The following is a 22,749-nucleotide window of genomic DNA, read 5'->3' on the forward strand; positions in this document are numbered from 1 at the left end:
GCAGCGATCTGGGGGAGGGGTGCGTAATGGTCACAGGTGCATTTGGGGGCAGTTAATAACTGTAAGCATAACTGTAAGCATAAAAGAAAGAAGGGGAGATTTAGAAAAAAATGATTTCCAGGGGGTAGGCCAAATAAGTTTGGGAACCACTGCACTAAATCTTTCATTGTGACTCTATGATCAGTTTCCCATGGAAGTGGAGGGCAGAGTCAAGTTGGAGGACCTAGAGATACCTAGAGAAAACACTTCTCATGTAATGTGATTGTGTTGGAGGACCTAGATTAATAAAGTGAGTTTTTAATTTTTCACTTCCACATCAGTCCTAAACCCTGTGAATTTGGAGGGCAGGCAGTTCCTGTGCATGAATTGTTTGCTATATACGGATAATTAGTTCCCTGTTAGAATATTGGATACAAGGTTTAAAAACAGGATAGGTATGGAATTCAAAAGCATACAGACATGCTCATTATTTAGTAAAATACTGCAAAAGGATATTTACAGTAAAATCAATATTCTGTTCCTTTATAATTTAATGTATATGCATATCTAAGTGATGGGGTAGGTTTAAACATTTGAAAATGAGCAGCATTAGCTCTAAATAATATCGTTACATATTTGACCCCCAACCACCTCTATATGCAAATAAAGCATTACAACCATAACTGAATAGTGATGTTAAATATTTAAATTATCCAGTTGTGTGGGTTTTTTCGGGCTATAGGGCCATGTTCTAGAGGCATTTCTCCTGACGTTTCGCCTGCATCTATGGCAAGCACCACTTTTTCGTATATCAATAATGCAGTTCTTGTGCAAACCATCAAACCATATATGACTATTTTTGAAATTTATTGATTCTTTTTTAATGGCCCTGTAATGACAGCAATAAAAGTAATATTTATTTCAGGAGAAAATAGTCACATGCTCTTCTGAATGTCCCTGTAATTTATTTTATTTATTTATTGAATGCATTTCTACTCTGCCCTTCTCCCCCTGAAGGGGGACTCAGGGCGGCCTCACACAAGCATCATATGTTGCTATCAGCATATAAACAATCAAAAAATTACATTTAAAACATTAAAAATAATTAAAACCACAGTATACAATTCATTAAAAAATAACTTAAACATGCCAATTAAAACCAAATCCAAGTCGTGTAAATCCAAAGTATTTGTATTTTTTTTACATATACTTAAAAGCAAATTACAACAGCATTTTAAAACAATTTAAAACAAAACACAAAATACTACCCCTTGCGATAAAAGCAAAAACTTTAAATAAAAATATGATTATGTGCTGGTGGAAAGATAGCAAGGAGAGGGCCAATGGTCCTCTTTGGAAAGGAGATCCTTAACTTGGGAGCAGCCATTGAGAAGGTTGTCTTTCGTATTCACACCAAATGTGCCTGAGATGACAGAGGGACTGAGAGAAAGCCTTCCCTTGAGGATCTTAGAGCATGGAAAGCTTCACATAGAGAGATAACAATTTGTTTACATATGCATTCTGTCTATTTCCCAAATATCTGTTCTTTGTGGTTATCCCTCCAGTGTCTCAGGCATGCTGGAGGCATACTGGGGGTATACTGGCATACTGATCACTTTTATATATTTCATAGCTATACTATATTTTTTCTGCCACAAGCCATGAACTTGTATGCCTTTAGAAGAGATTAGATAAATTCATTTTTATAAATATCTGGCACCCCCGGTGGTGCAGTGGGTTAAACCCCTGTGCCACCAGGACTGAAGACCTACAGGTCATAGGTTCGAATCCGGGGAGAGGCGGATGAGCTCCCTCTACGTGCTCCAGCTCCTCATGCGGGGACATGAGAGAAGCCTCCCACAAGGATGATAAAACATCAAATTATCCGGGCGTCCCCTGAGCAAAGTCCTTGCAGACGGCCAATTCTCTCACACCAGAACGACTTGCAGTTTCTCAAGTCTCTCCTGACACAATATATATATCTGGCAGTCAAGATGACCATATATTACTTCCAGGATCAAAGGCAGTATACCCTAGTAGCATTTGCTTAGGAGTATGTTTAAGATTGTAGAATGCTACAGCACTTATGTTTTGCTTATGGGATTCCCAGAAGCGTCTACCTACTATAAAAGCATAATTCCTGATTAATCCAGGATGATTCTTTCATGTTCTTAATTGCAGAAATCATGTATTGAATCTGCATGCAAAACATGTACTTTACCAATGAGACATAAGTTGCTTTCATAAAGCTTATGGTAAATGTCTCCAATATGATGTCACTGAACTATTTTTTAAATGTATATGTTCATTTCCTGTTAACAGAAGTATAATCTATAAAAATATCTTCCCATTTATATGGCATCTTGTTTGCCATTTGTTCCCTTAGTAAAGGAATGATGCATTTGACATTAGGCTCAGATCTTGGCTTGGTTTCTTTAGTATCGCTTATAGTCAAGCATAAGTGTGATTGAAATAACAGACAGAATTGGATAGTTGATCACAGCAAAGTCTCCCTGGATTTTTTCAATGATACATTTAAGCTAATCATTAAAAGCTAAACATTTAAAAAGAGAAAGAAAATACAGGAAAACAGTGTCTGATTTCAACAGATGTTCCTCATCTAGAAAAGTGAAGAAATTAAGACGTGCCAAACTATAGGAACAAACAGAAGTAGCATCCCTTTGGAAATACTCTAATCATCCATATCATTAGAAGAGTGTTAACAGCACAGGAGGGAAGAATAAACATTCTAGCCACTAATTAGCACCTTAGTCATCAATCGGGGACAAAAGAAGGCTGATACCAAAACTATCATCAATTTCTAAATTATAACGAGAAAGTGAAAAAACCTGGAATAAAACTATTATCACTCTTCTGCTCTTCCGAAAGAAGTGTTAAAAGGAAGATTATAAAAATAGTTTTCTAATGCTATAAAGTCCTACTTCTGCAATGTTTGGGATTAAAAAGGATGCTATACTTGTAGGCCAAACAGAATGATCCCCAGAGAATTCCAATGTAATGGAAAATGTCTTGAGTAGCAAGACATGATTTCCTGTTTTTACAAGTTTCTGTTATCCAGCAACTATATGACTAAGAATGAACATCTATGCAATATGCATTGACTCAATAATCCAGCAACAAAGGGCAACTATTATTGTTTAACAAGAGCTCTGAAATTCTAGAGAGAGGTCTTGATTGGACAAATAGAATTTTACACCAAAATCAACACCAAGAATTCCACACCTGAATAAACCAATTCCATTTCCATTTATTCAATTGATGAATGCAGTACTGTATTCACAGACATGATACAATGCAGTGGCTCAGGTGTGTATAATTAAATCTTGAAGATAGAAACAAAAATGGTGCAGAAAATATTACTTTCTCATGTGCCACCCTGTATGTTTATGTATATAAACTCATGTGTCTTCAGGTAGCCTTACTCACTATCCTAAGTGCTCATAAACAACAGATTTTTCTTCTTAAAAGGCACATCTTCCTTCCAAATATTTTTCTCCCATCTCAGCTTTCTGGTTATACTTTTTTCTGAATGACTAAGGTGGCTCAAGCAGAGGAGATTGCCAGACAGTTTTTCAATCTCTGCCTCGGTTATTTCTTTATTGAGACTTTCTCTTTGAGCATCTGAAATCTTTGGCAGTTTAAAACCACCGATATAGCTAGAAATATCTTCTTTTGAAATTTGATCCTTTGTGTAAAAATGCTCATAAAATTGTTTAAATTCTTCTAATATTTCTTTGTCTGTTGTTACTACCTTATTGTTTCTCTCTATTTTTAGTATTTGTTGTGAATGTTTCTTTTTTCTGACCTGCCTTGCAAGCCACTTGCCTGATTTGTTTGCATTTTCAAAATGCTGTTGTTTTAAGAACTTTAATTGTTTGGCTTGTTCTTCTATTTCTATATAATTTTTTTTGTTGGAGTCTTTGAATCTCTTTCACTATCGCTTTGTTTCCCGGGTGGTTTTTCAACTCATTCTCTTTTTGTTTTAAATTATTATTAATCTCATTTAAGTCCTTCCATTTACCTTTGTTCTTCTTCGCATTATCTTGTATTAAATAGCGTCTTAACACCGCTTTGGAAGCATCCCATACTATATTATGATTCATATCTGAAGTATCATTGATTTGTATATAATTTTAATCAGATTTTTATGTCTTGTGATATCTTCCTCTTTTTTATCAATTTTTCATTCAATCTCCATTTTCCCCGGGGTTTTTTGTGATTTAAAATAACTTCCAACGGGGCATGGTCAGAAATGTCTCTTGGTAGAATGTTAAATTCCCAAATTTTTGTAATTAGGTTTTTTGTGGTCCATATCATGTCAATTTTTGACCATGATTTATGTCTGCGTGAGTAAAAGGTATAATATTTTATCGGATTTTTACATCTCCAGGTGTCCTCCACGGCAAGATCTTCCTTTAAATCCAATTTTTTTAAGTGCACTCATCTCTTCTTTGGGGCTTTTCTTATAAGCTTTACTTTTGTCTAATTGTTTGTTTGTTTGTTTATTTATTTATTTATTTATTTATTTCAGTTACTTATACCCTGCCCTTCTCACCCCCAAGGGGGGACTCAGGGCGGCTTACAAAGAAAGGCACAATTCGATGCCTATGTCAAAAATACATACATACATAAAAGCAATTAAACAGTTAACAGGTTAAAAACATCAGTACATAACACAATAGTAAACAATCTCATGGTCAGTGTTCAGAGTTCCATAAATCCATTCTGCTCTGTCAATTCCTGCCCATCATCAAGGTCTTTCCTTTAGCTGCCAGAATGTCCAAAAGCCTGGTCCCACATCCAGGTCTTCAACATTTTTCTGAATAACAAAAGGGAAGTTGCTGATCTAATCTACCCGGGGAGTGAGTTCCACAGGTGAGGGGCCACTACCGAGAAGGCCCTGCTCCTCGTCCCCACCAGCCTCACTTGTGATAGAGGCGGGGTCGAGAGCAGGGCCTCCCCAGAAGATCTTAGACTCTGAGGTGGGACGTAGAGGGAGATCCGTTCAGACAGATACACTGGGCCGGAACCATATAGGGTTTTGTAGGTCAAAACCAGCACTTTGAATTGTGCTCGGAATTGGATTGGCAGCCAGTGGAGCTGACATAACAGGGGGTGGTATGCTCCCTGTATGCTGCTCCGGTGAGCAATCTGGCTGCCTCCCGCTGGACTAGTTGGAGTTTCTGAGCAGTCTTCAAAGGGAACCCCACATAGAGTGCGTAGCAGTAATCCAATCGGGATGTGACAAGAGCGTGACCACCATGGCCAGATCCGACTTCCAAGGTACGGGCGCAGCTGGCGCACAAGTTTTAATTGTGCAAAAGCTCTCCCGGCCACCGCCGAGACCTGGGGCTCCAGGCTCAGCGATCAGTCCAGGATCACTCCCAAGCTGCGAACCTGCGTCTTCAGGGGGAGTGTAACCCCATCTAACACAGGCTGTAACCCTATACCCTGTTCGGCCTTACGACTGACCAGTAGGACCTCTGTCTTGTCTGGATTCAATTTCAATTTGTTAGTTCTCATCCAGTCCGACACAGCAGCCAAGCACCGGTTCAAGGTCTGGACAGCCTCCTTGGTGACAGGTGGAAAGGAGTGACAGATTTGGACATCATCTGCATAGAGATAACATCTCATTCCGAAACTCCGGATGATCTCCCCCAGCGGCTTCATGTAGATGTTAAATAACATCAGGGACAGAATTGAACCCTGTGGGACTCCACACAACAATGGTTGTGGGGCCGAACAGGTGTCACCCAGTAACACCTTCTGGGACCGTCTCTCAAGGAAGGATCGGAGCCACCGCAGAGCAGTGCCCCCGAGCCCCATGTCCATGAGGCACCCCAGAAGGCGGAGTATTGAGTACTCCGTTAAAATCGCCTAAGAGAATTAAATCATCAAATTCAGATTTTACCACATTTTCTTTCAGGTTTTCCACAAATTTAGATTTAGGCCCATTAGGGGCATAAATGTTACAAATTATGATTTTTTGATTCCCCAAAGTTATCTTGATTGCCACACATCTACCTTCTTGATCTTTAAATATTTGTTCTGCTCCAATATTTTCTTTGATGTATAATGCTACTCCTATTTTTTTCTTCTCAAAGGAAGAGTAAAATACGTTGCCAATTTTCTTATTTGTTAAATGGGCCACATGTTTGTGTGTTATGTGTGTCTCCTGCAGTGCTATAATGTCATAATTCTGCTGTCTTAATCTATTAAATAGTTTTTCCTTTTATTTGGTGAATTCAAGCCATTCACATTCAATGAAAAAAAATAGTCGCTAATACATCATTTTTTCCATTGTCAAAGTCCAGTCCAACGTCAGCTCTTAATTCTTCTGGGATGGTTGCTTCATTATCATCATTTTCTGATTCAGAGATGTCATAATCCGGGGAGTTAAATCTGGCTCTTTTGCTATTCTTTTCCTCCCTCATGGGAGGGATTGGTTTCTTTGGTGATAGACTTGGGCCTGGTTTGTGTCCATTTCTTGTTGAATTATTTGGAGCCTTCTAAGGGTCAGTATCTTTCTGTAGATCCTCATAAAAAGCCTTGGCCTTTTCAACCAATGTAAGCCAGTATTTCTGATCTTTAAATGTGGCCATATTGCCTTCCGGTCTTTCCCATCTAAATCGTATATTCCTCTTTTTAAATTCATCAGTCAAGAAGAAGTACTGTCTTCTTTTCATTAGTAAAGTTTGTGGGAATTCTTTCAACACAACTACTTTTGTTCCATTATATTGCAAGGGGTTTTTGCTATTTACTTATAAAACTTCTTCTTTTGTTTTTTTTCCCCCCTCACAAATTGCACTATTAAATCTCTTGGCATTTTGTTTTTCCTCGAGTACTTAGTTGAAATGCGGTAAATTTGATCTAATTCTTGTTCTAAATTTTCAATTGATCTTTTCAGGGAATTTGTCAAAATTTCCAGTATAATTTGTCTAGTGTTTCCTTTGGATCTTCTTTTATATGTCTGAATCTAAGTTGAAATTCCAGTTCCTTGTATTGCATAGATTCTTGATTTTTCCCCCCTAATTTCTCCTTTTGTCTATTCATTGTATTAAATTTCTCTTGTAGATTTTTCTGTAGTGTATCTCTTTTGGTATTCTCTGATTTCAGTACCTTAATTTATTCCTTCACATGAGACATGTCTTTGTTAACTCGACCTAAATCTTCTTTAATTTCTCTATTTAACTCATCAAATTTGATATGCATCTCTTGGTGATGCATGTTTTGTTTTTTATTCATCTCTTGCAGTTCTTTTTGGAAAAGATCTTCTAAATAATCTTGTTTTTGTGACAGTTTTTTAATTTCTTTAATTACATCACGCATGTTATACTCCTCAGAGCCTTGTGACCCTCTTCATTGTGACAGTTTATGGTCCACTTTCAGGTTTGGAGTTGCCATTCTTATTGTTTTTCAATTTCTATTACTTAATTACTAAATTAGTGCCACCTCCTATTAAATATTTTTAAGTCAATCAATCCTACACCCAAAATTGATTGTTTAATACTCTGTTTTCCCCTTTATTTAATACTGTTGAGTTAGAATATTTATTTAATTATATGCCTTTTACTAAAATTTATTTGTATTAAGTTTATGAATTTACAGAAGTTAAAAATTATTATGAATTTATTGTAATTTAATATCTGTTTTCAATTTATATTAATGAATCGATGAGTTAATAAGTTCTATTAATAAACATGACATGTAAATACAGAATGAGAGGTTAACGCTTTTCTCCTAAACTATCCCCTATCTAACACTCTGCTAATTCTATCTATTTTGAGTCTGTATTCAAGTCTGTATTTCGTTGTCCTATTCTTCTATCCTGTTATCTTGAAACTTGGGTCTACTCCTTTCTGCCCTAATGGACTTTGTCCTGCACTGTCTGACGTCTCTGCCGCCGCTGGGACAGTAAAAATTGTAGACAGACATCCTTTAGCTACAATGTTAATTATACTAATGCAGTGCAACAAACAGAAGGCAGGTCCAGATAGGGTTTTAAATGACCACATGGTCAGCAGCATTCATGACTAGGCTAGTATTGGGACCTCCCTTCATGATCAAGCCTATATTTTCCCGGCTCTGCAATCACTGGGAGTTAGTCCCATTTGATTCACTGGGGCCAACTTCAAAAATCATATGCATGCATACAATTATGTCTTAAAATCTATTCCAGTGGTTTTCAACCTGTGGGTCCCCAGATGTTTCAGCCTTCAACTCCCAAAAAGCCTAAAAGCTGGTAAACACCTGGGGACCCACAAACTGAAAACCACTGATCTAGTGTAGAGACCTGAGCCTTCCTGATGCTATGAACTTCAGTTGCCAAAAGTTCCTGTCAGCATTTTGAGCCTCCAAACCATTAGGAGGCTCAAATATTTCCCATCTCTGATTTACCAAGAGAGTCTGCTCAGAGAGAACTGGTATATATGGAGGACTCTAAATGTATATTAAAATTTATGTGAGCCATGCCATTATATGGCAACATTGGTTCATTCACCCCACAGGCTTTGATAGATTTTCATTATAAATAGTGTGAGGTTTTATTGCTGTTTATGTGAAAACACAAAACTGAAAGTTCTTAAAGAACAGAGTATAGTTGATAGCAGTTACATTATGAAGTGTGAAAGAAACTAGTTGTTGATAGCAGATTGCATGGAATGCAAAAACTGCTATTGTACTACAAGTTTATGAATAAATTGTAATATTTACTACTAAGAGTACTTTTAGTATATTAGGTAATCAAGCTGAATTTGGCTGTCAAATAAACATGACATCAAAGAGGAAGCAACTCAGAAAGATCTTTGATTATATGATCACAAACATTACAAACAAAGCCACCAGATTATTAAAAAATGACTTCAGTGGTCAGAGCTTGCATTTTTTTTTAAAAAGAATGTTTCAAATTGCCATTATTTTTTTTGAAATAATTCATCCCATGGCATGTTACTGGGTGTATTAAAAGGCAAAATGGCTTAAAAAATATACAGTTAAAATGGTGGAAAATGACAAATTATTTCTAAAACAACCTCCCAATAGAAATGTTTTTAGAATCACTAGAAGATAACTATTTGTAAAAAGTAACCATATTGGTAATGACAATACCTATTTAAATAACAAATTAGAGATAACATCATTTGTTTGCATGCCATAGATAATGGGATGAATCATGAGGCCTTCCAGATGTTATTGAACTACAACTCCCAACAGCCCAGTAATGTTGAGGCATTCTGGTAATTGCAGTCCCTCAGGTTCTGAAGGGATGCATGCCGCCTCCTTCTGTTCTAAAGCATTGTTTCGAGGCTTTTTCAGTGTGAATTACTCGTTTGATCCTTTACTTGTAGTATAATATGCTTAATGTCTGAAATGAGCATGACATTGTGGGTGATAAGAGAACATTCATATAATGAGAATTTACATTTAAATCAGACAAAAATCCAAGATATGTAGCACATACATTAGGGCAGGATATGGTCCTTTGAATGTTATTCTCAATGCTCGTACCAGCAGCAACCGTCATCTGAAAAAGTGTGCAACAAAAAGTCCACTGAATTGAAAGGCTTAGTTGGTGAAACAAAACATATTTTAAAAAGAAACAAAGAAACATCAGTGTTTTTAATTTTCACTCCATTGAAACGGCCCACCATACTATAAAGCTTAGTTAAAAACCTTTCTTTGAAGAACAAAAGCAATGTAGAACCTACATGAAAATGACTATATGTTAGCAGCAATATTATTAAACAGTATACAGCTAATTTAAAACTTTTAGAAAAATCAGTGCATAATGCTTTGAGGTTGATTTGGGAGACTTAAAGCATAGCAGCTTTTCCTTTAGTTCAAGATGTAGTGGAGTTGGACCTAACCATATTCAAGCAATGGAATTTTTGATCGGCAGAAACATCATCATCATCATCATTATCATCATCTTCTTCTTCTACTCTCACTTTGGCTGCAATATTCATAGTATCTTATGAAAGAGAAAGGGGAAGGGGTGTTAGAATGGGTTTTCCCTGTCATATTCAACAGATTTAGGGATTTTTTTCCCAATGGCCATTTAATGCCTAATTTCTTTTTTAAAGACCTGATTCTTGAGGTATGAGATATGGTAGATATGAGCACTATCACAAAGTGTTTCTCCTTGGTACTAGGAAAATTAAATCAGTTTTAAGAACCTGCTTGTGACTGTGACCATGTTGTAGACTCTCCTAAGATATTATTGCATTTCAAGATTTACTCCTACATTGCATAGTCTGATAGAATGCTACAAGGCCAACTGATAACTTGTACATGAGAACACCTGTGTTATTGCACAAATTTCATTCAGCTTAAAAAAACACCAGTCTAGAGTAGCTCATGTCAAAATTCAGCATGTTCACCTATTCCGAACATCATCAAGTATAAAGGTATTTTGTGTCTCACATATTTATTAACTTTAAATATCCCAAATCATACAAACATCATGTCAAGATTTGATATGATACATTATAAATACAACTTGAGTCACAGAACTGAAAAAAATCTGGGTTTTTTTTGCCTCTTCATAAAAGTAATCTTAGTCATAATAACATTATGTAACACGTAACTATATAAGGGGGCTCCCAGACATGGTGTAAAACATCCACTTCAGTGTGTGCTTAAATCCCTCCCAAAAAAGAACGGGCTTTCTCGGTGGGGTGTCTAGATGCCATCCCAGTAATTACTGGGATAGAAACCAGCCACCCCAAGATCCCAAAAATCTACCCTAGCAACTTTTAAAAACTTACCAGGTCACCATTACAGTGATCCTGGAGTCCTCCTGGCATGTAGAAATGATGTCAGGATCTAATGGGGGTATCTAAGCAGGTTTACCTGCTTTGTCCCAAATTAAATCACTTTTACTTGAGACATCGTTTGGACACCTCAGGGAAAAGCCTGACACATCTCGCATTTTTGGTCCTATCTGGAAGTGCCCTAATTTTTATTATTTATTTATTTATTTATTTATTTATTTATTTATTTACAGTATTTATATACTGCTTTTCTCACCCCTAGGGGGACTCAAAGCGGTTTACACATAGATAATGGCAAAAATTCAATGCCTTACAACCACAATAGTAAAACCACACATAACATAAATCATATTAAAAACAATACATCAACAAATATCAAAACAGTTATTAAAACCATAAAACAATCTCATCAGTCGAGTCTAAAACACTTGTGATGTCTCTGATAGATATGCAGTTCTTATGTAGCCTGATCCAATGTTCTGTATACCTTAATGGTTCAGACACAACATGTATATGCATGGCCACTATTTCTTTCAAAATGGGATGGTGGCAAATCAGGCTTTCTCTTATAAACATACACACCAACTGTCTCCAATGAATTAAAACAAATGAAGGACAAAGTGTAAATGTTCAAATTCCCACATCCATAAGAAAATGGGAGAGAATTAATACATCTTCCAAAAGTCTTCCTCTGAAATAAGTGAAACGCACTTTAGCTGGTTCCCAAACATGTAATGTACCAGAATGTTCCTGAAGCATGATGCAACAATATTGTATTGCTCCTATAGTACTTTTCATTGTAGAAAAATTAAACTTGGTCTACAAATTTCTTTTGCATGTAGCTTCTTCCAATTAATTCATTTCAAGTTTTAAAAATATAAACCACTTCAGAGGTCTGTGACAGTTTAAAAGGGGGGCTGGAGCTCCACCTCTATCCTCAGAGATCTCTAAGAAATGGTGCCATCAACAGGCCTGCTCAGGGCTGTGTCTCCCTTGGCTAAAAGCACAGGATTCATATATATTTAAAGTCACGTCTGGTTTCACCCTAATCATCCTAAGAGAAGTTTCCATAGCTTACTGATGAGCTCAGCTGAGCATTTACTATCACATATTATTTCAGTTTAGAAAATAAACTCATCATTCTAATGAGGGGTACGCAGCTATGGAAGCTTTCATTGGCATATCCATGGGCATTTAATTGTTATTAAGCACTGCTGTCCCATGTACAATCAATTCTGGCCAAGATCATATATGTATATATATATTATATGTTCCCGAAAACCATTTGGAAATAAACTTGGGTAGAATTCTGCTATCGAAATTTTGGTGAGAGTGAAGCAATGGAATCATGTATCATTTGTGTTGTATTACCTGCACTGTCGGCCAGTTTATTTCCAAGTGCCATTCAAAGCATTAACCTGTTTATACCCTTGATAGCTTAATTATCTTGGGACCAGTCTGCTTAGTAATTGTTGGCTTCTGAGTCACAGAATCAGGTGTGATGCAAATTCTGAAAGCACAATGACCCTCTTGTCTCATATGAATCTGCCTGCTCTTTAAGATCAGTTTCTGTGCTCTTCGCTCACATGCACAGCTTTCCAGTGAGTGGGGCAAATAACCTGGTTCCAGTGGTAAAATTGGAAAGCCATCCCCTATAGCCACTTCACTCCCAAAACATTTGCTTTGAGAAAACCCCTCAGGGATTGAGACAAGAAATAGGGGAGTCCCCAGTGGTACAATGAGTTAAAGCCTTGTGCCGACAGGACTGCTGACAGATAGGTCAGCGGTTTGAATCTGGGGAGAGCAAGTTGAGTTCCCTCTGTGAGCTCCAGCTCCCCATGTGGGGACATGAGAGAAGCCTCCCACAAGGATGATAAAACATCAAACATCCAGGTGTTCCCTGGGCAGCATCCTTGCAGACAGCCAATTCTCTCACACCGGAAGCAACATGAAGTTTCTCAAGTTGCTCCTGACATGAAAAAAGTAGAAATAGGATGACAAGGGACATCTGCTCTAGTCATTGCCTTCTGAGTCACAGTTGGTGGCAATCATTAAGTTTTTATACCTCACATGTATGTTTGAATGGTTCCATTTTGGAAGGGGTATTCATTTTTTTGTATCTAACAAGGTTAATACTTTTAGTAGAACAACCTGAGACTTTCTTTCTGAACAGGTGTATACAGTTACAGCTGGTTTGACTAGTGAAAATGGTATAATTGGCATGCTGCCCACAGTCTTCTTTTACCTTCAAGATTAAAGACCATCGTATGTGAAATTTCATTTACATGGTCCTGGCATCGGACCCAGAACCAGCTTTCATTTGCTGAAAGATACAATTTATACTGCCTACTCTCTTCAGGTCCATCAAAGTTGCCTTTGTGACTGTCATGTTATCTATAGTAGTCAGCTTGTTCTATGTAGACATTATCTTTTGTTGTTAAGAGTACTGAATCAAGCAGACTGTTTTTTTTTCTGACTCCTCTTCCTTCAAAAATAAATCACTGTTTCTTTTGGCTTTTGCCCTATCGTCCTTAGCCAGCCAATTAACATTGTGGAAATAATCTCTAACCATTTATTTAAGAGGAGTGTGGTCAAAGGCAATCACATTACTGGCTATGAATCCCAGCCTTGGTGTTTCCTCCTTTTGCACACCCCACCATGTACAACTCTCCTTCTGATCTATGCTCTTCTAGTTTTCCCATATTCTTAGGAGACTCTTATATCTTAAAAAGACTCCTAGGCTTTCTCTCTTTCCACTCAATATGCTTGCATCTACCCCATAAAACTTCACTAACTTTTTCAGATATTAACAGGGAGGCTGAGTAAAATAATTATTATTTGTTGTTGTTTTTTTTTTTAAAAAAGCACAACCTTTCTGTCTCCTTAGCAAGAAATATAATCAGAATTAAAATCACTAAACTGACTTTTTCATTTTGTTGAAGGAAACATGAATTTAAAAAAGATACAATGAAAAAATGCTATTGCAGCATTACTACCTATAGGGAAATCAGGATAATTTCCTTCTTGGTTCCCTAGTCTAATATATTCAGATCTATTTTCTACAATGTGTTCAGTTGAACTATAAGTAAAAGATGATCATACACCCATGTCGACCAAGAAGGAATTTTCCAAAAGTGATTAGCTGTGCTTCACAGGTGTGCTGCAGCAGAAAGTAATAATGCACCCAGGTGCACACAGTGGGAGGCACTGTAGTACAACACATTTGTTGTGGTTTGAGAGCATCCCATTATTATGGGTAGAAAAATGCAGATTTCTAAGCTGCTTGTATCTTCTGCCACCTTTAGAAAGTATCACGAGGCTGCAGCTGGGAGATGAGCCATCTATCTGCTGACTTTGCCTGTGTCTGAAATGTATCAGCCTGGAAACAGAGACAGTTTCTGGGTTCAATAAGCACATTCTTTAAAGACCTATGATTTCATCAGTATGTACACTGTTTGACTATTCAGAATTGAGTGAAAAATCATCTGACAATCTACCTCTTTGTGATTAGTCTTTCTGTACTTAGCTAGTCTAAACTTTGGTGGCCATGGCAGACATGCTGCTGCTGGAGTTCTACGCAAAGCCTTACTAACTTGGTAGAACATTCAAAAACTTGTGCATAGTCTTTGAGAGCCCAGGTTCATTTTCATGCTCAGATAAGGCAGAGGAATAAGACTGTATGGAGAGAATATGGAGAGATGGCAGGATGGAATATGAGGTGAGGTGAGTGCATGATCATTTGCAACTAGCATTTCAATACCTCTTACTTGAGAAGTTACTGAATTCAGTTGGGCTTATCCTAAAAAAAGTAAGCATAGTCTGAAAGTTCAAGAATAAAGTGGTGGCTGGCAACAAACGAGGGAGTAATCCTTCCTATTACCAACTTGTTTGTATTGTCCTGAAAAATCATTCTCATCTAATTGGTTCATTTCCATTGGTCTACCCTATATAATTCTGTAGGTCAACTGTCTAGCTGTCTGATGTGCACACACCATACACCCCCACCCCTCCTCAGGCCAAGGAATCTTTATTCAACCATAAGGAAAATATGGGAACAATTCAATGTTTAGGAAGACTCAATTTTTACTGGGACCACCAATGTGGAGCTTCTTATTTTCCTCTTCACTCAAGATTGTATCACCATGGTTTGGGAAAAGGTCTTCCTTGGCACTGATTGGCATCTTTTCTTGGTAGATTTATTCAGAGATGGTGTAAAATTGCATTTCTCTTAGGCCAAGAGAGTCTAACTTGCCCACAGCTGAGCAAGCATGTGAATTCTGATCCCCCAGCAGTCCTAGGATCTCATCACATTTAGTTTTCTAATGCAGGAGACAGCGGGGGGGGGGGGGGGGAGGTGTTTGCTGGGCTGCCTTACCCAATACACAGGGGAATGTCACTGCCCAGATTCCCCCTGCTCTTCCTATGTTCTCCTTGCTCCGTTGTAGGATACCGTTGTAGGACACTGAGAGCACAATTCCCAGTCAGAGCCCTGCTGGAAGTAGCATCATGTGAATTGTGCTCTCAGCGTCCTATGATGGGTCTGAAAGCCTGTGTGATGAAGTCCATAGTCTAATATTAAGACCTCTATACCATGCTGGATCCCCACTGGCACTAACAGGGCCCTTTTATTATCAGAATTGTTTGTTTTTCAACAAAACAACAGCAAAAAGCAGATCACTCATTACAGAAAGAAGCCATTAGGAAAATGTGGCCGCTAGCTTAATCTTTGTAGTATAACATATAGTCCCTGGTTTCCTTAGTTTCATCCTTGTTCCTGCTGCCACTCAAACTGTTAAGGACATTTCAGGCTGCAGAGAACAATGATATTGGCTCTGATCCAGTTCCACAGACACTGTCTGTTCCCTAGCAAAAGCAAAACATTGCTAGCTGCCTCCTGCTATATGCTGTGAGGAGGAAGCACATTGAACCAGTGTAGCAGAAACAGTACCAGCTGCTTTTTTTTCTGTTGGGTTCAGTTCAAGGTGTTTGACAGCTTGATAAGCTCTTCATGGCCAGAGACTCACATCTTCCTCAAAAATCAGACTTTATTAGCTATTCAGCAAATATTAGCATGGGCAATACATGAAGAAGAATTCTCTACCACTCCTGTTCCACTCCAGCCCCCACACATTAACAAGTCTGCAGCAAGACAGGGACCATGTGTGGCTGAGTATGGTTTCATGGGCTTATGTAATCAGAGTTCCCAGTTGTGCAAAGTGCTATTGTCATGTACAGTATCACTGCAAACTTTCCCCACCACCACATGGAATAGGTCAGGAAAGGAAAGCTGTGGTATGAATATATGTCCCCATTGTCCCTCTTAGATGTATAGCCTTTGAAAGCCTAAAAGAAGTATTGTAACTTGTTTGCTTGACTAAAGTATCTTCTGCCAGTCTTCCATTTTTCCCATTAAGAGCACTGACACCAGAAACAGAGATATCACTGTACTGCTGTCCTGAAATCAGGAGGTTGTTTCTTCTTGAAACCAGATTTCACCCTCTTCTCTCCCTTTCACTTTCATGGAGCTTACAACAGTGGTTCTCAACCTTCCTAATGCTGCAACCCCTTAATACAGTTCCTCACGTTGTGGTGGCCTCAACCATAAAATTATTTTTGTTGATACTTCATAACTGTAATTTTGCTACTGTTGTAAATTGTAATGTAAAGATCTTGTATGCAGGATGTATTTTCATTCACTGGATCAAATTTGGAACAAACACCCGGTACACCCAAATTTGACTACTGGTGGGGTTGGGGTAGGGGATTGATTTTGTCACTTGGGAATTGTAGTTGCTGGGATTTATCATTCACCTACAATCAAAGAGCATTCTGAGCTTCACCAATGATGGAATTGAATCAGACTTGGCACACATAACTCCCATGAGCAACAGAAATTAATGGAAGGGTTTGGTGGGCATTGACCTTGAGTTTTGGAGTTATAATTCACCTACCTCCTGTGGACTCAAACAATGATGGATCTAGACCAAACTTGGCACAAATACCCAGTATTCCCAGATGTGAACACTGGTGGAGTTTGGTGACAATAGACATTGACATTTGGGAGTTGGAGTTGCTGGGATTTGTAGTTCACCTAAAATCAAAGAGCATTCTGAACCCCACCGATAGATTTGGGTCAAACTTCCCACACAGAACCCCCATGACCAAACGAAAATACTGTGTTTTCTGGTGGTCTTTGACAATCCCTCTGACACCCCCTTCGCAACCCCCCCAGGGGTCCTGACCTCCAAGGTTGAGAAACACTGGCTTACAAGATACATCTGTCTATCTGCAAATTCTGCTTAACCATTCTGATTTTTTTTCCTTATTAGTATAGCAGTTGAGAACAGTGATTTTTAATCTATCTGATGTTAGGAACTTGCAGTATTTCCCCCCATTATGCCACAAACCAGCATCATATTTCTGCCCATTGACTACAACTGTTCCTTTCCTGGAAAACTGCAGCAATCTGGCACTTTGCTACAAGTCACCACTTTGGGTAATACTGATTAAGGGTATTATTAAAGACAATTCTTATTCTTATTTTTTAACTAAGCTTATCATTTTTATTTTGCACTGAAAACAGGTTTGAGTAAAAAAAAAAAAAGGAACACATTTACATGCAAGATCCCCTACATATTTCTGTTTTTCTTCCAATTTACTGTCCTCTGCCCAACTTTGGCATACATCATATATATACTTTCAAAATCACAAGGTTTGAAAGCAGTACTTAGTCATAAGTAAAAACGTGACACTCTGAATCATAATAATAAATCTTGTCTTTACAAGATTTATCATTATGATTTAGAGTGTCACGTTCGTACTTACAGTATTTTCTTGAAGATCTTCCAAAAAACTATCAGCACTTATGCCCACACAGAAACCAAGCTACAAAAAGACTTACTGCATCAATTAGACAGTATTTCTTCTATTTCCACATTAGGAGAACACACAAACAGAGTTTTAAGCTTTGTGTCTTTGTAAAAAGCTCTCTTGAAAGGGAAAACAAAAATTGGATTATGTTAATAATTCCATCGAGACAGCTTTTTCCAACCTGGTGGCCTAAGGTGTTTTTGACAGTTCCCGCTTCCCCAGACAAAAAAGCACACCAGCTAGGATGATGTGATTTGTGGTTCAACACATCTGGAGAGCTTCAATTTGGAAAGGGCTCCTTTAAAACAGATATAGGTAACTGCATGGGGAACAAAGTCCAGTTTTCACCATTGCAACCCAGCAAACCCAGGATGTGAATATCAATATTGAACTTTCTCTATGCTTGTGAGTGGGTACGTGATTCTGCAATAGGGAAGCCTACATTTCTGGACACTTCAAGGGTGTCTTGAGTATTTCATGTGAAAAATAACTTGGAAGTCAGTTCAAAAATAGAATTTGGGGCAAATAGCATTTGACTACATCTGAAGACCACAGTTCAGATCCTCACTCAGCCATGGAAACCTACTGAATGACTGTGGCCAAGTCTTACTCTCAGCTTTAGAGAAAGATGAAGGCAATCCCCCTTTGAACAAATCTTGCCATGAAAACCCCATGATATGGCCTAAGTGTCAACAGACATGAGACAACTTGAAGGCATGCCATAACAAGGGCCTTTGATGTCTCAGGTTATAGAGGGAGGCATGTGGCACAAAAGTGGGATTCAGAAGCTGCATGTGGCACATGATGAGTAGACCTTCTCATACCTTTGCTTTAAAGCACTTATTCAACAAATGTGTTCGGGGAAACATATTGATAGAACAGTAGCAATCCATGCAGTCATTTATATCAAGGTGTACCATGAAGGAAGCAGAAGCAGGTTTTCTACTGCTCTGAAGCCTAGAATATATTCCTCCTTCCCTCCTCCTCCCCTCCTCCTCCCCTTCCTCCCTCCTTCCTCTTTCCTCTTTCCTCCTTCCTCTTCCACTTCCACTTCCTCCTCCACCTCCTCCTCCTCTGCCCCTTCTTCTTCTTCTTCTTCTTCTTCTTCTTCTTCTTCTTCTTCTTCTTCTTCTTCTTCTTCTTCTCTGCTTTATCTCTCCCAAAGGGAATTCAAATTATGAGAAAAGAGATTCCACTTAAATGCCAGGCAGACCTTTGTGTGTACCTGTTTGGCAAGATATTCAACATGAAATCTGTACATACAGCACTTTCTGTGTTGAGAATAATGCTGGTCAACATGTGGGGATATATGACTGCCATCTCAGACAAAGCTAAAAATGCTGTAAAGCTATTTCATAAACACAGTAAAGATCCTTTATAAACAAATTTAAATCGATTTAAGATGGTATGGGCAATTTTGGTACAATTTTCTGTTCCTGAAATGCTCCAAGGGCTACACAAACTAATGCAATAGCTACACAAATCTGAAAGTTACTGTTTTGAAAAATAAGTAGTGCAGAGGTGTGTCTGTGTGCATAAAATATATGGATAAGCTGTAGCTTCCAAATTTGGGTCCAGGCTATCTGAAAAGTCATGCTTCCCAATATGAATCCACTCTAGTTTAACATTTTATGGAGAGTGCATTCTCTTGGTTCCATTGCTATCAGAGATAAATTTGATGATCACATGATCTGTGTTGGATGTGGATCTGTATTTTTATAGTAATTTTTATATTTTAGCTGTCTTTTGAAAACTGTTTTAAATAAATGTTTATAATGTGACTGTTTATTTTTTTAAAAAAAGATTTTGTAACAGTCATGGATTTAGCAGTATTTGGTGAAAACCCACATGGTTAAATCCCTTGAGTCCCCTATTGGGAAAAATCAAAGACAAAAATTTATTAATTAAACCAATCAGCTAGAATTGGAGGCAGCTATTAAAAGCAAAGCTCAGGGAGTCACAAAAATATACTTTACCCACACAAAGACTCAAACTGGAAAAACAAAAACAATTTCACTGTGAAAAGTAGTTCAGATGGAAGTGCAAACTTCCAGGTTATGAATGTGCATATCCTTTCATAGCTATCACATGATTCACCCAAAGACCTCTTGTGAACAAAACAGTCAACACTTCTACAAAGCCAACAATGGCTGTGCACTAAAGAACACCAGTGTCTTGAGAACATATCCTGAGTCCACCTGTTTTTAGAAATGACAGGGAAGCACACTCTGAGAGAACTGCACTTTAGTGACCCACTTTTGCCAGGAGAAAAAGTTCATCTTCTCCACGCCCAAAAAAGCATCTGATGAATATATCTGTATAAGAATCAGAGTTGTGACTAATGTAAAACTCAAGTCTCCAGGGAAAATAAAAGGAATAAAAATAAACTAGACTGCCAACATTGGTGTTTTTCTGCCCATCCTTACAAAACCCTTTTTTTTCTCAGCCACAGTCATCCAAAGTTATTTTGGTGCTTAGGGCCAGACACTCAACCAAAGTTGGCTGAGTTATTTTGACACCTAAGACAGAAAATGAGACTCTCTATGGAGATAAAGATACCATGGCAATAAATAGCATAACTCACAATTTGCTGTCCTTTCATGATAGCTGAAATCGCGAATAGTTGCCACACACTGTCCAACATCTTAACCTGCAGTAGCAGATATAGTGACCTACTGTCCCCAGCAATCTCCCAGTTCATCTGTTCCTAAAGGCATCATTATAAATTTAGTCGTAAGAATAATAGGAATACATTTCACACTATTTCAGGTCTCAACTACTCCAGTGAGAGAGGAGAGTTACTGACAAACTGACTACAAGGTTCATACTGCATCCTAACTGTATACATTGCTCATCATCAATAGCCATTAAAGAAGACAACCGTAATTCGAAGATTTATTTTCCTGCCAAGTTCCTATAATGTCTAGATTATTAAGTGAAAGCTTCTGTGGTTTAGAGGTTACAGCATGCTTGACTATGACAAGGAAACCTTGGATCAATTCCTCAGTTAGTCATGGAGCTCACCAGGTAATTGTTGTGGTATGCACTCAAATAGTTTACCTAACATCGTGTTTTCTTAGCAAAAGTTCAGAGGGGTTTGCCATTGCCTTCCTGTGAGGCTGAAAGAGTAGGTTTCTTCATTACAGGGTTCTTGGGGAAATGTATTATTTAGAGGAAGTCAGTCATTGCCCAGGTTTTAATAGCTGAGCAAGAATTCAAACCTTGGTCTCCCAGAGTCCTAGTCCAACTCTCAAATGACTACATCAAGATGGATCCTCCCGAATACAAAATGCACCCACTGGATTGAATCCAGTTTAAGTTAGTGTGCTTTAGTCTTCTGGAATTAATGGGACAAATTAGTCTAGACTCATTTAAATTCTACTGTCTCAACCTCCTCATGTGAAGTGCAGTATCTTTTTATAATTGTATTTAATATGTCAATGGGGGGGGGGTCTAACATTAATTATCGGTTGTCACCCAGACATATTGAAAATGTGGGAGAAAACCTTAATGCCAACTAAGAGAAAGAACACCAATAATTTGGCAAACATGTTAATACCAACTGTGGTCCCAGCCTGCCAACTATATTATTAGTAACTCTCCTCTCTCACTAATTGTACATGACTCTCTCCCTGTCACAAAAAACTTGACAAATCAAAAATCTCACTCAGCATTTGTTTTTGTCAAATGTAACTGTTAAGTTAAAAATAAACATCAGAAATATTTCACTTGTTCCTTGACAGAGTGTATAATTCCTCTGTGATAACACTTTATCTTCTTCTATGCAGTTTGCAAAAGGAGATGTGAGACAGGTGAGAAAGAAGAAAGGATGGGCACAAATAGTGCAATGCTCATTCTACAAGGGAAAATGGATAGCTATAAAGTATGAAAGGGTGAAATTGCTTTTTAAAAACAGAAAACAGAAACAGAGCACTAAGGCTTCAGTTCCTAGGGAAAGCAAAGAAGACATTCATAGGGGAAATCAGGCAATGTGTTAAGTGAAAGCCACACAGTGGGTTGGGCTCTAGGTGATTTTGACTAGAAGTTGAAGAGAAAACAGAATATGACTCTACATAGAGACAAAGGAGGGGGAAAAAAAATCTAAAGCAGAAGGCTCAATGTATTTTAACAAGGTAATCCTACTGTTAGGCAGCATGAGATAGCAACCCTAGGCAGCAGATGGTTGGGTGCCATGTAGAAGCTGCAAATTGTATTTTACTTACAGAGCTAGGGAGAGGAGCATGTGGGATTATCTTCTTCTAATGGCAGAACACCTAGGCTGGTTTTGGGTCCTATGCACCTTAACAGGGTGAACGTACCATTTGCTCCTCTACCTCAGGCAGCAAAATATCCTGAGGTAGCTCTGCACTGTAGAACCCTTCCTGAAGATATGATAACTTCTCCAGTATTCTTCAGTGCTTTAAGAAGTACATAGGGAAGGTACTGGCAGTGAAGTGAACCTTTCTGAGACCATGATCGCTTTACCTGGAAACTTGAGCAATGATGGTTTGAGAAATAGCTTCAAGTGACTGAAGGCTTTTAACACTGTTGGGATCTTATGGGGGAAAAGAATGTACCTGTGCTTTCCATTCCAGTTATGCCAAAAAGCATAGAAAATAACATACAGAAGATGAATTAGAAAAGGGGATGGGGACCTGTGATCCTCCAGACATTACTGGACACCATCAACTCCTACCAACATGGTTAGAGTCTAACTGCATTGAAAGAGCCACTAGTTCCCACCTCTTGAGTAGAAAGACAATCAGAAAACACTAATGCATAAATGTAAAAATGGTTGAATTGATAGTTATCTGCTAGGGGACCTCAATCCTATCTCAACTTTTTGATTAATGTCTTCAAAGTGGAAAAACCTTCCCTATTTCTATGCTGTGTGTAACTGTATGATCTAGGTAAAATATCATTACAGAGCAAGCCCAGATTTTGTCATAAGAATAATTAAATACATTTTAAAAATATTTTTATCCTTTGGTAAAAACTGAGAGAAATAAAATGTATGGTAATCCTCCTTAGCAAAAAAAAAATATAGTAATGACATTCTGCAGAGCCACAGTAGATATATTCCATGAGACACCTGTCCAAACCTGACAGC

At 38.0% G+C, this 22,749-nt stretch overlaps 1 protein-coding gene across 10 annotated transcripts in view; it reads right to left on the bottom strand.

Moving 5' to 3' along the window:
* The window catches only part of PPFIA2 (PTPRF interacting protein alpha 2), a 285,512-nt gene that overhangs the window by 116,329 nt on the left and 146,434 nt on the right, over positions 1–22,749 (bottom strand). For 6 of the 10 annotated variants that reach the window (XM_060777383.2, XM_060777381.2, XM_060777382.2 and 3 more), the window contains one exon: positions 9,458–9,520. The exons of the other annotated variants lie outside the window; for them this stretch is intronic. In XM_060777383.2, coding sequence (XP_060633366.1) covers positions 9,458–9,520 — 63 coding nt within the window. The remainder of the gene's footprint in view (positions 1–9,457; positions 9,521–22,749) is intronic. 10 annotated transcript variants of the gene reach the window in all.

This window comes from Anolis sagrei, chromosome 5 (assembly GCF_037176765.1).
Source record: "Anolis sagrei isolate rAnoSag1 chromosome 5, rAnoSag1.mat, whole genome shotgun sequence".
Taxonomy (NCBI): domain Eukaryota; kingdom Metazoa; phylum Chordata; class Lepidosauria; order Squamata; family Dactyloidae; genus Anolis; species Anolis sagrei.